The sequence below is a fragment of the Pagrus major genome, chromosome 11 (genome assembly GCF_040436345.1).
Source record: "Pagrus major chromosome 11, Pma_NU_1.0".
NCBI classification, from domain to species: domain Eukaryota; kingdom Metazoa; phylum Chordata; class Actinopteri; order Spariformes; family Sparidae; genus Pagrus; species Pagrus major.
This window is the reverse complement of record NC_133225.1, coordinates 31711192-31725238: the sequence shown is the minus strand read 5'-3', so window position 1 is coordinate 31725238 and position 14047 is coordinate 31711192. Positions and strand designations below refer to the sequence as shown.

Below are 14047 nucleotides of genomic sequence, written 5' to 3'. Positions count from 1 at the left end.
TACAATATTGTTCTTCTGTGACTGGTTTGTTTATCTCATTACTGTCTGCCATGTGTCTCAGGTGCTGGGATGACACAGATGTGGCCTTCATCTGGTGGATCATAAAAGCGCCAATAACTGCGTCACTACTGGTGAGTACAGAGCAGTTAAAGTGGGAGCTAGTGAAGAAGAGTCCTCAATATTAGATCAGGCTTTTATTGTTGACTATGCAGCAGCTACTGTAGACACTTACCTGGTGTTTACATTAGAAGCAAAAATAAGTGACAGAAGTTGATTCATTTCCTATTTGGAAGCAGGAAAACTTGGACAGATGGTTGACAAGCTTGTTATTTTTAGCAGGTAACACCAACAACTAATCAGTGCACTTCCGTCCTTCCCTGCTGGTGTGAATTTATTGTGTTTGTTTGAGTGAAGGTAGAAACAAGCTTTCTGCTCCCCTAAATGCACATATATCATCATTATTATTTATATTATTTATGTGGCTAGCTGTTAGCAGCAAGGAGCTGAATCTTGTTTTGTATCTTATGTGAAGTAATAAGTCAAAAACAACTGGATGTGTTATTCCTGAAGACATTCTAGATGCATCTAAGCAGCTCCATTAGTTCCACTGATTGGAAGAGGGACCCAGGCATTGATCAGTTAAATTAATGGAGCCACTTGGGTACATGTTCTGTATGACGTTAAAGATCCCCTCCACACGTGTTAAGATACACAAAATTCAATTCTAATGTGTGTTGGCCAAGGTTTTTGTAATTAGTGAAAAAGTGCAATTACCATTAGAATCCTTAAAATAACACTTATTCCTTCTTTTTTTAATTCACAAGTTTAACTGCTGGACACAAGATGTCTGCTACTTCCCTGTAAAGTCCATTCTCAGTGTTTGTGCACTGGAGGTTTTAAGTTTCCTATCACAGTTGTGTATAATGATAATTAGACCAGGATTGGCTTCTATTACTATTTGTAATGTCACACATCATGTTTGTATGCCTGCGTCCTAAAATCTGATTTTCACTGAGCTCAAAGAAAAATGTACACTTTGACCAATGGATGTTAAAACAGCCTTCAAGAATCAAACTCTGCACATACACCATTCTACACACTGAAGCTCAAACACAAAACTGTAGGAACAAGAAGAAAATATACTTTTGTCCTAATTTAAAGTAACTCAAAATGCAGAGAATTGTTTTGAGTGAGAGGTTGATTGCCAGTAAAACAAATATAACTGGCTGCAGTTGTAGCACAAAAGATTGTGGTATTTGTCTCACATTTTTCTTGACAGCTCGTCATTTGTTTTGATGTAGGTGAACTTCATCATCTTCATCAATGTGATCCGCATTCTGGTCCAGAAGCTGAAATCTCCAGGTGTCGGTGGCAACGACACCAGTCACTTCAAGTGAGAAGAGAATAAATATCCCTCGCACATGACGACACGCACAAACACATAGATGCACGCACAAATGATTTGCACACACACAGCGTATGTCTTCTTCATGGGTCTGTTTTTACACTGTGTGCAGGAGGCTGGCCAAGTCCACTCTGCTCCTCATCCCTCTGTTTGGGATGCACTACATGGTTTTTGCCTTCCTGCCAGAAAACACAGGAGCAGAGGCCCGAATCTTCATCGAGCTCGGTCTGGGATCCTTTCAGGTAAAACACACAACACAGACACAAACTTAAGTAAGGCCCTTGTAATCCAAAATGGCTATGTTTGACATATATAATCTGTGTTATTCATAAATACATAGTGATTCAGTGTCAGAGAACTTTGCCCAGCATTTACACTATGTTTTTAATATTTAATATTTAACAGTTCTGGTTAATATTTTTCTGCTCTGAAGGGATTCGTTGTGGCGCTGCTCTACTGTTTCCTGAATGGTGAGGTAAGTAAATACTGCTGTATACAACATTGTGTTCAATATTTTAGAATTAATATGATATAATTAGAATTAGTCACATTCATCCCAAAACATTATTATTGTGTTCAATTTCCTTTAATTGTCACGCTGGAGCAGGGAAGGTGAACCCAAATGCATGAGATGGCAGGCAGGAAGTGCAATGGATGAGGTTTTAATCCAGATAACCGCAATACAAGCAAGAGGCATACACAAAGGAACATCAGGGAAACAGGAACAGCAGGATAACAGAAACTAAGCAAAAGACTCGACAATGACTGAACAAAAGACTGGACTTAAATATAAACTTAATAAACGAGGCAATGAGGTGCAGGTGGAGATAAGCGGCAAAACACAGGTGAGGGTAGTGAATGGAAAAACACTTGTAACGGAAGGGAACAGGGAAGGGCTAATGAGGGAGAGGAAGTTCAGGTGTGGAGGGAAAGCAGACTGGCGAAGAACTCAGGTAACAGTGCTGGGCTAATTAAGACAGATACAAGACAGGTGTAGAGGAAAAATCAGGCCAGTAAAGAAAACGGGAGGGAAAACAGAAAACTGGAAAAACACTCAAACGACACCACAAAAAAACCTAGAAAACACACAAACAATACAACTAAAATGACAGAATTCCAGTACAATAGATACTGTGTATGTTGACAGTTCAAAGATCATAGAAGTGGTTTTGCACATCTCACCCAATCAATCACACATTGTTCCTTTGTTCCATTTAAGATCTTTTCATAAATAAACTTTTCACATTATAACATGATACTTTTTTCTGACCTGGCAGCAATGAGCTTTCCTAGTTGTCTTTGTAAAAAAAAAGAAATATTGATTTTCATATCATACTGTGATACATTATATCCATTGTCTCTCACATTTGGGAAATCAGGCTAAAAATCTTGGGTATGCTTTGGAAAATTGTCATAAAGTATTGGTATTTAATTGACTGAAATTTGCAAATCCACTATCACAGTTCCTTTTTTAGGCATGGAAGGCAATAATATAGACCAAAATTCTTGGTATTCAGAGAGGAACACAATTCAGTCTGGTCTCTGGAGCATTTGTTTTCCATGTTGTTATGTTTGGTTTTATTTCTGTGTGTTTATACATGGATTCTGGTGTGTGTGATCAGGTGCAGGCTGAACTGAAGAAGAGGTTCTGGAAGTGGCAGACTCAGAGCTACCTGAGCTACAGTAAACGACGGCGCACATTGTTCACTGAAAGCAGCACGGTCACTCAGATATCCGTCCTGGACAAATCGAGCCCCAAAGATCAGCCGGTCTCAGAGACACACGCCCTCACACCCAACAACGTGTCCACTGTCTGAGGAACACTGGACAGCGCTGGTCCTCGTGTTGTGTGTTACAAACCTGCCAGGAGTCGTCGTCAACAAGTGATTAAACCACAGAGCCTGATTGTTGAATGTTTAAGGTACCTCTTAACTTAATACGGTACGAATTATCTGCAGAATCCCACACGGGCTGCCTAATTTACAGGAGTTAACTTGAGTCTTTTTATAAAATCCCACACATCTTTCACAAACTCAAACTTTACCCCACGATATTAATTATTTTCCAAAGTACTGGCTTTAGTATTGGCTGGAGAAGAGGTCACATATTTTGGTGCCCTTTGTGTTTATCATAGGCAGGATTTAGCTTAGGGGGCCCTCCTCCACATCTGACTCACAAACACCAAATATTTCTCCCCTTTTTACTAAAGCACTGTTATCACGACACACACAATGAAAAAACATTTATTTTTTGACATCAGAATTATGATTACTTTCTTCAGTCACGGCTCCCCTGAGTGCTTCTGTGCACTTCTGTGTCTCAGCTGCTGTGCTTTGTGGTAAAATGTTGTTTTTTGCTCGTATTTTCACATGCTAAGAGAAAACAGGACAAGTCGGACAACAATGTGGAGGAGGAGCAGGAGAGGAATTTCAGGAATTTCTTGAAGCAGTGATGTTAATTAGTAGGGTAAAAAAAAGTAAAGTAAAAAAAAAAGGTGTTTTCACAATCTCTCCCATTTTCTCCCAGTTTTAAATGACATATTCCCTCAGCAGTGCAGTCCTTGTTTCAGCTAACTTTTGTCCTGGAGAGGGTAGGGAGTGAGAAGAACGTGATCCCTCACAGGCTTCCCACCCACAACTTTGACACAGCCAATTATATTTCCTGGACAACCCTGTCTCCTAAAAATTATGTTAGTGTATAATACTAAATTATTTTCACAGCTATGCTATGGTGTCAATGTAATCGCTGCCTGGATTATATTCATAGATGTTTCTTTGTGTGATTGAAACACCACATTTATCTGCTGCTGATATTTATGATCTTTCTCTAACCTAAACCACGTGCTGCCAGTCCTGAAACATAACCATATAAAAGTTGAACAGTGCTGTTGTCGCTGTGTGGCAGTCCCATTATTTGGTACTTGCTGTCTATTTTAAAACCCTCTGGATTGATTGCAGTAGATTCAGATCACCTGTGTGCAGGTGTGGTGATTGGCTCCTAATTAATGGGTGAGAGCAGCTTGGGGCATTCCCCTCACAGCCAATCAGGGTGTGATGATGCCTTTTTGTGAAGGCACTCTCAGGTCATTGTGATTGTGATTGTGATTCCTTCCTTGACACTCTGCGGACCTTATCCAAACTGATTGTCAGCCTGAATCTCTGCTCGGTTCAGGCCCTGTTCAGATGTCTTTGCTGTCCTTGTTCTTTCTAGTTTAGAGACGATCCAAAGTCACCATTCATAGGTCACCTGCATCAGGGCCGTGCTTATCTGTGTAACAGGTTTGTTTGCCTTTCAATAGCCTGATGCCTGCAGGTTTCTTTGTCTATCTTAACTGAACCCCGACATACCCAAGCTCCTCTATACACCTTCAGTTTCCTCCCGTTTCATTTCATTGGAGACTTTTGAGGTGGTGACAGAAGTACATATTTCAGTTTCATTATTGGCAAAAGAGACATTTTTTCCTGTTATTATCAAAGCATTTGTGACCTTTGGCATTCCCCATACATATTTATTTTTTGTTGTATATTTGTATTTGTTTTGTGGCTGGTTTTCAGGTATTTTCCTGCCAGTGCTGTCACAGCTGCAAGTGGCGAGTGTATTGCAAGATTGCCTATTTTGGCGAAAAAACAAATGAAATGTTTTTGTGACTTGCCAGGTATGTTAATGAACAACATCTCCTCATAATGTTGGTAGAAAATGTATTTGTCATCATCACATTTCCCTCAAAATGTTCTTACTGTTGCAATTAGTTGTATATGGAAGTAAGGTCTAGGAGACAGGGCTGTGCTGGAACATGCGACCAGGCTGGAGGTGCTGTTAGTAGCAATCAAACCTCTGAGGTTTCTTTCACAAAGACAGACTCTGGCTTTCATCTCCCCAAGAGTCAGCCTTTATTTGTCTAAATTTCACAGAGCTATGTAGTTCATGACTGTCTTGGGTTGGACTAATTTGCTATGTCCTTGGATAAATTCAGACTTTTTTCAAACTATAAAACCAACCACAGGAGAGTATATTTGTCCTTTTGTTACAGTTTACTTTTATCTTTAAGGAACATTCAGAGTTTAAAAGTAAAAAGTTCCGTAAAATGTCAGTGCAGTGTAGACATGTGGCTGAGATATTGATGCAAGACTCTTGCAGTACCTCTGCTCATTAATCCGTCATGTTGAGGATGGTTTACAAATGACAATGACTGGCACTGTCACTGCTGCATAGTTCCAACAGCTTGATCCCTAAATACTCTTTCACTTATTATTGCTCGCTCAAAAACATTAACAAACCACAATTTTTAAGTAATGTTTTTTTCCCTTTTTTCCCCCTCTTTTTTTCAGTTCCACTGGTCAGCTGGTGTGTCTGATTGTTGCCAATAAACATTGATTTTTCTTATAGATTAGTTCCACCAGTTCATTAGAGTTTAGTTTAGATGTCCATGTTATTGCTACTGGTCTCTTAAATGGTACAATCACATGCGGAGACACTACTTCTATAATTAGACTTTCTTTGTTTAATAAAATGCGCCCGTGTTACCATCAGTGGCTCTGCATGCAACATGTTGCACAGTGCACTAGCACACATCTGGAGCACTAGACTGTAAAATCTATTTATTTGTCTGATTACTGTTTTTATGTCTTTGTGTGAATGTAAATAGACCTGAGCTAGAGTTTACATTTTATGACGACGGAACAGTTCCTCCAACAGATTTATAAACCGTATTTAATGACCTTGTTATTGTATAAAAAGGCCCATAAATGGTAGATAAAAATGGATTGAACAGCTTAAACAGACACGTTGGTATTTATAGATTTAACATATTTTTTGTATTATACATGTTTTATTCTTATATGCTGTAATATCGCAAGATGTGGAGAAAATTGTACTGTACTTTCCCTATTTGTTAGCATAGGTTTAGTGATGCTGATTGCTGTGCTAATGCTAATCCAGAACCTGATTCCTCTGAGAAATAATCTTTGTATCTATGCTTTGAATTTCTTTCTGTGTTTTAACGTGTTAGGCTCAGTACAAATATGTACATGTATTTACGCACAGTATTATTCATGGAAGGAAATATTACTCAGCTATTGACCACTACAGTGCCTTTATCATGAACTATAACTCTTTCTCTGCAGTTCAGGTGTTTTGAACCTTCAGTAGGTTTGCTCTCAAAATCTGTGTAACAAAATCAACTATTTAGGAGTGTGACACTATACCATGTACTTGAGTCTTTGCTGTGCAGCATAACAGATGTGCTTTTGTGTTGTGTCAGATTCAAGGCGTGATGTTCTTGTGCTTGAACAACAAAAACAAGCTTTCATCCAATTTAAAATTGTGCAGTGAGGAAGTGGAGGTTGATATTAACTGAACATGTTCCATTGTGATGTTTTTTGAGAGAGAGCTTTTCATGTTGTGTGTGAACTTTTAGATTACACCCATCTACAGTGTTATTTCTCTGTTGTTTCTTGAAGAAGTGATGTTGGTGTTTCTTTTACAGGTTCCAGTTTACTACATGAATGCCAGTTTCATTTGGTGTTTTCTTATTTGGGCTGGGGATGAGCGGTACAGGATAAGGATCGTCTATATATTTCTTATTGTCAACATCCAGTGAAAAGAGCAACCCAACAAGTCCATCTCACAAAACTCTCTCATAATATTCTTATGCACTCAATGGTCCTCAATTTTTTTTATTCTTTTACCTTTACCTTTATTCTTTTTCTTAAGTGTTAGTTCTGTTCATCAGAGTTTGGACGTCCATGTTACTGGGTATCTGCGTTTTCTTTAAAATAAAAAATGTAACGACTTTTAGCACTTTTTTAATACTTCTAAAAAGAAAACATAAAACCATTACTGCAGCAAAACAAACTACTAAACTGGACTACTGTTTACACTGTTATTGAGTTTTATTGATTTGGAATAAAACTAACATAACTCGGGCACTCAGCTCCTAACCCATTGTTTCTAACCAAAGATGTAAATCTTTGAAAATAAATCACATAGTATATTTTCATTTTTTAACATTGCTGTGTAAGTCCTGAAAATGGCAGGCCTCTGTAGTTTTTATCAAACATTCATGTAACAAGAATAAATAGTGCATTTGTTGGGGACTATTTTCTGTGGCGGATAAATACACATTTAATACATTTTTGTCCAACTGAAGAACCAAATGCGGATTAATCCACCACTGAAACTCATGCTGGATAGAGAGGAATAGTTCTATACAGTATAATGTAAGTTTATTTATATTTAACATGTTTCATTTAAGTTGATCAGATATAAAAAGACTGAGGTTGAGCTGAGCTTGTGTGTTTGATGTGTAGTGGGGGTGGGGTGCATATTTCAGGGGGGAAAAAAATCTGTATGTTAGTGAATGGCAATAGATCAATAATTTTTTGTTCCCATTTGAATTGTGCTATGAATTACACATACAATGTTTGTCAATCTAAAAGATAATTTTTCAGCTCGAGAAAGTTGCAGTTTGACTGTGAGACTTAAAAAACATAATTTTAAAGACTTCACACCCAGGTGTATAGTGTTAGTGACATCTTCTCATTTAATGCTCATCAAAACATGTAACTGAAACCTTGTAGACCTGGTGCTGTATATCAGCTAGCTTGCTAAACTGACTCTCCTTTCACATAAATGCAGCTGTCAGTATGACCAGATTTATTGTGACATCAACTTTTTTAATGGAGAGCCGAAGTCTTCCGGTTTGCCCCATGGGACCTTATTTCAGGAAAACTTTGTATGGTAGTGAATGGAGAGAGACAAAAAATGTTGATCTTGAATTGTGTCATGAATCAAATCTTTGTCAATTTAAAAGCTAATTTTTCATCTTGAGACAGTCAGTTTGTCATAATTAAAGTAAAATAGCATCTAGTTTTGTGTTTAAAGCACTCAGTGAACTACATCGTCATGTTCAACACACGTCACCAGCACCAACATGGCCGCCAACTCGGCACAGAAAAGATATTTAAAAAAATAAAAATCACAATAAAACTGGCCATAACACAACTGCAGTTAAATGAAAGGATGTCACTAACGAGACTATTGGCTGTGTGGCCTTTATAATTTCGGATTTTCACAGTCTGATATTTCATTAGTTTGATGACAAACTGAGACTTTATTGACCTGGAAAATGATCTTTTAAAATGAAAAACAACGAAAAATTATTTGACTCTCGCCACTGACTAATGTACAATTATTTTCTGAAATAAAGTCCCATGGGCACACTGGAAGGGGTGTGAATTTGCCTCTAAAGAAATTAAAAAAATTAATTTAGTCTGCAATATATGCACCCTAAATGTCCTAAATCTTAGAAGGAATAGTAACAAATGGGGCTGAGAGCTCGAACAGGAAAGGGACATTGGGAAGTGCTCAGAGATGGATTAACACGTACAATAAAAACATACCTATCACCAACCTTATCCTTTAATCCAGGAGACAGCTCAATATTTTCCACACACAACAACATTGAGCCACAAGTTAAAAACATTTATTGTCGATACTTCCATAATGTACAAAAAACCATTCTAATGTGCACACCGAAACAAGATCAAATGGTGCACTTTGCAGTGACAGAGATCAAATGAACAGAAGAGGAGCAGACAGAAGCAGGCTCGAGTGCTTAAGTTACTTTACATTCAGCCATCAGCACACAAACTGCTGAGCCCCAGGTGTTGTTTATTGTTTTTTTTTTACCTCTAACTGATTCACACAAGCGATCAGTAGCCTACAATAAAGCAATTCAATAAAGATGACCACCATTAAAGGCTCAAAAGAAAAAACAGTTGAAACCAGATCACCTTGTCATGCTTTGCAGTAAAATCAATAAGAACAAAAAGAGTACAGCAGTTGTTTATGGCACTTTACTTTTCCTCATGTCAGCAAAGATTAACATTCAAAGGAAAAGTGTTCGATGGGTCCTGATGGGACTGGAGCTACAATTTGAGAAATCATTCACAGTTGAAACCCACTATCCGTCTTCTAGCTTATTAATCGCCTCATCCACTCATTATGTTCAAAAAGAAAGGACCCAGCTCAGATTCCCTTAATGGCTGAAAGCTCGACCCTCCCTCGTGATTACATCTGCTGGTCAAAATGAGATCAAAACGATTTAACACGCATGCATCAGCCTATTAGAGAGTACAGAGGCATCACAGGAGGCTTTATACTTTTAGCAAACACAATCACCATTAAAAAATAATGAAATAAAAAAATGAGAGAACAATCACAGCGCAAGTCTTTAAATGACAGCTATTCACTTTGAACCACAGAAAACTCGTTTTACAAGGTACGACATTGGCAGCTTGTTTCTGTCTCGCACATTTAAACTGCAGTTTATTTATTTATTCACAAAGGTTGGCTACAGACCTTTCAAACACTTCAACTAACTACATCATAGCTCAAAACAACAGGTTCAAATGAATATTTATTCTTCTTATAATAATAATAATAATAATAATAATAATAATAATAATAGCAACATCTTTGTCTGACATCAACATAGTACTGGCAATAATATAAGGCTCCAACTCCCGTATTAACACTAAAGAAACTCATTTATAAATACATCAACAAAATGAGGCTCGTGACCCGGTGAGATTGTCAAAATGTTTCTGATGAACTCAACTGAACATTCAACTGAAGCAGAGCAGAGGTGGAGATTTCTGTCCAGCCCTTTCCCCAAACATCACGCGATGAAACAGGGCCCCCCAATGGCTGCTGTTGGATCTGCACTGTTATTATTTCAGGTTGCACTGAATACAGACACAGCAGAACAACAGGACAACAGTTTCTGGTCAGCCCTTCTTTCCTCTCTTTCTCTCTGGACTTAAAACACATTTTAATTGGTAATTTGCAGGTCAAGAGATGTATAGACATTTAGAGTAAGACTGGACAGAATTTGGTTGAAAAGTGAACGTTTTAGTAACTATATTTCAGTTTCAGGTAAACATTCCGATGTTATCTACAGCATTGGTCTAGTGATGGTTGTGACTCGAAAAAGATGAAAACCATTGATCAAGAGGTCAAAAACAGTCACATTTTAACCAAGATCCATTGTGGAAATGTCATTACTGTTTCTGGCAATTTTGACTCATTGTATTGTATGTAAAATAAATGTTAATAAAATCAAATGCAGTCACTAAAATACTTTTTAGTTATCCTAGTATGTAGACAAAAACATTATTTTATCAGGTCCATTAAAAATAAAATGGAAGTTCATATTAACATGGAAAAGAAGTTCTTAATGTTCTTAGAAAAAATGGAAATTTGAGCGTCTGCAATTCAATGAAAACTGGTCAAACTCTGTCTACTGGTGAAGATCAAGCTCTGGGGCATTTACTAATGTACCTTGTTTTTTGTCAACTGCTGTTCCCAGAGTCAAGACTGACCTTCAGTCAAAATCGACCTGTAAAAACAGTTTGGCTGCAGTGCTGTCACTGACAACACAGACGCCTTGTCCTCAGTTTTGTTTCTGCACGAATGTGGTGTTTCATTTTTAAATAATTGATATTCAAAATCAGGCTGTTAAAAAAAGTCTTCCTTGCAATATGAATAAAGTTTTGATACTGCATTTAGACCGCCGTGTAGTTAGATATCATTTACAGAAAATATAACAGGACAGTTAAAGGACTAATGTAAAAAAATATAACTTTAAAAACATAAGAATTATCTGAATGTTCACAGCCTTTTTGGCGAAGTGTTTCAAAAAAGTTATCAGACAAGTAAATAATATAACTGAATACATTAACAAATTATACCTTTTTAAAAAGTTACAATATAATGTAAAAACAAACTTAAACCAATCAGTTGGCAAAACATTTTGTCTTTAAATAACAATTATTATTGAACTAAATGTTGTCAGTTTGGGGACTCAGTAGTGACGTCTTTTTACCTGCAAATTACCAATAAAATAATGCTTATGAAGAGATAAACTCAACATTTAACTATGGTATAATACTGAACTGAACTTTTCTATTGTTATTAGTCATAAAGTTTATTGTTAAAATAAATTATTCACTCAATTGTTGTTGTTTTGGAGTTTTCCAGTTCAAGTTTGTCTTTAAAGAAATTTTCAGACATTTATAGTTAGATCAAATTATTCTTCTGTTTAGAAATATGTTTCGAAATTCAGTCGGATTAGAAGTAAAATTGTCTCACATTTTGAAGATTATTTTGAAGATAAGAAAAGTCTCTTGTGGTTCAGATTTTATAGTCCTGTGATTTATTTTTTTTCTGCTGTAGAGGAAAATAAAGTATGTGTTGATAAAACAAGAAAAGTACAACATATTTATTCTTGATACAGTGTACTGTACATGACATACCGAGTTGATATACTGTAGCACTGCTTGATTAAAACACTAATCTGTCGTATGTTCTGCTCATCCTCAGCAAAGATGAGTTAAAGTAGTTTGAAGGCCTCCAGGTTTAAAACACTGATTTAGTCTTAAGCATCATAAAAGCACTTTGTTCAACCCTTTTCTTTACTTTGCAGTTTCGTTTTGAAATGAAAAGACAAATCTTTTATTCTTTTTAAATCATCAACAGAAGTCAAAATACTTGTTTTGTGCTTAAAGGCACTTTTGGAGACACAAAGTAGAGTCAAACATTGGGATTCAGAGGATAGTTGAGTCAGACCAAAGGAACAAACATCTGCTGTGACATCAGTTGCAAAGAGAACTCAGCCTTTGCAAACAGATACGGCCGTGCAAAAATTCAGCGAGCAGTTGATTAATTCATCTTTGGAATGAGAGAATTACCTCAAGTTAAAAGTCTGTCTCTCCAAAGGTAACATCTGTCTCAATGTGCTTGTTTTCATGCATAAAGAGATAAAATGTCACCAGAGAGAATAACTGGAGAAAGACAAAGAGACTACAAGGTTGTACAAGGGATTCGTCTGAAAACACAAAACTCATTAATCAAATTAAAACGGATTTTTCAGAAACAAATCAGGAGAATTTGTTGGGGATTATGTTTGCGATGGTCTAGACCTTCACTTTGACCAGTGCATTGTTCCTGCAGGAGGCTGTTGAAGAGGCTCGGCTTTAAAAAGTGACGAGAGAATCGGTGTAAGAGAGCGTCGCCTCCACAACAGCCGGACAGGAAGTTCATGAAGAAAAATAAGAAATTTAACAACCAATTAAACACTGAATTCTCACAGCAAAAGAAAGAAAACACAATATAAGTAAATGCAAATTCATGCAAGCAGTTGAACTCATGATACTTTCATCATGAGTTTTTGACATTTTCTGTACTCACGGCTGTTTGAAACTACAGACTCCTTCTCTTTCCAGTGCTGAGATTTAAAAGAGAGGTTTGTGTTTGTGGTCGTAGTCGGTAAACCTCAGCATCGCACACATAACTGAAGAAGACCCTCTGAGTCATCATCTCACCCTGGTGTTTGTTTTTTTTTTCTCAGTTTTTTTGGCATTTCACATAACCATAGAAAATATGTCCTTCTCATAAATACTGCGCTTTCACCTGTTGGATCCAGATGAAACGTCTCCTCGACATTCCTCAGTCTTCAATACTCATTATGTTGTTTTACATCAGTCACAGTTTACACAGGAAAAATAATGATTGTGCCAGTAATGAGAAAATAATACTGAGCTTTCGCATGAAGAGTGCTGCAGTTGGCTGTGCTGAATGGGTTTTATAAATCTGGGTACGACCTTTAGCACAATCAGGAACAGATTTGATGGTGAAAAGTTGTTTTTTTTCAACACTGATTTAATGTAAACCCTTACTTTATAAATTGTTTTCAACATTTAACAAAACTACACTTTTAAGGTATTTTCTGTACATCAGAGAGGGTCAGACTCGAAGCAGCAGAGGCTGAGATATCATGAATTTAGTCCAAACTCTCTTTTCAATATATCCTCCTCGCCATGACTTTAGTTTGTAACGCAACCTGCGCAACTACTAAAAAAAAGCAGCCAAACGAGACAGTATAACTGCTTTTAGCTAACTGATCTTCTTGTGTAAAATCAGTGGACTTCCCCTTTAAGGTATTTACATTGCCCAGTGTTTGTTTATTAAAATAAACCATTGCAAATGGCACAGCAGCTGTGATGTCTGAGTGAAGTTATAATCTAAAATACAGTTTGAGGGTGAAGGTCGAGGACAAATGTAAAAACCTCCTCAGACTGGAATGATCTCTGTGAGAGGACACACTGTAGAGCTCTCTGGTCCCTCTGTGCTGTACTGTAGCACCACACAACTTTAAACACTAACACAATATGTACAGAGAGATGACCATGCTTCCTTCTGCATGTCACAGCTCAACGAGACACTAGATACACAGGAGAATCCAGCTCGTGCCCTTTTGAAGATGACAGGCTGCTCAGGAACAGGAGGACTACGTTTGTTTTTCCCCTTCAGCTGCACCTGAACCAGGACACGAGGAGATTCATTATTTGGCACCTGACATTCAGGATCAGGGTGGAGCAGGTCAGACTAGAGGCTGTTCTGGGTCGGTGGAGTTGAGCTGGGTTTCCATCATGGTGTCGTCTGGATATGGGTTGGGGTAGGGGTTGAGGAAGGGGTTGGTGAGACTGGTCATGGGGACGAGGGTGGGTGTGGCAGGTTTGGCGGCGTCAGGTCCAGAGGCGGCAGCGTCGTTGGCGGACGTGGTGTCCCCGCCGGCGCCGC

At 37.7% G+C, this 14047-nt stretch overlaps 1 protein-coding gene across 1 annotated transcript in view; it reads left to right on the top strand.

The window, feature by feature from the left end:
- Positions 1-3949, top strand: part of ghrhrb (growth hormone releasing hormone receptor b) — a 39223-nt gene extending 35274 nt beyond the window's left edge. Inside the window, exons 9-13 of the mRNA XM_073476828.1 lie at positions 62-131; positions 1302-1393; positions 1518-1647; positions 1839-1880; positions 3028-3949. Of these exons, the coding sequence (XP_073332929.1) occupies positions 62-131; positions 1302-1393; positions 1518-1647; positions 1839-1880; positions 3028-3222 (529 nt within the window). The 3' untranslated portion in view covers positions 3223-3949. The remainder of the gene's footprint in view (positions 1-61; positions 132-1301; positions 1394-1517; positions 1648-1838; positions 1881-3027) is intronic.
- Positions 3950-14047: the final 10098 nt, after the last annotated feature.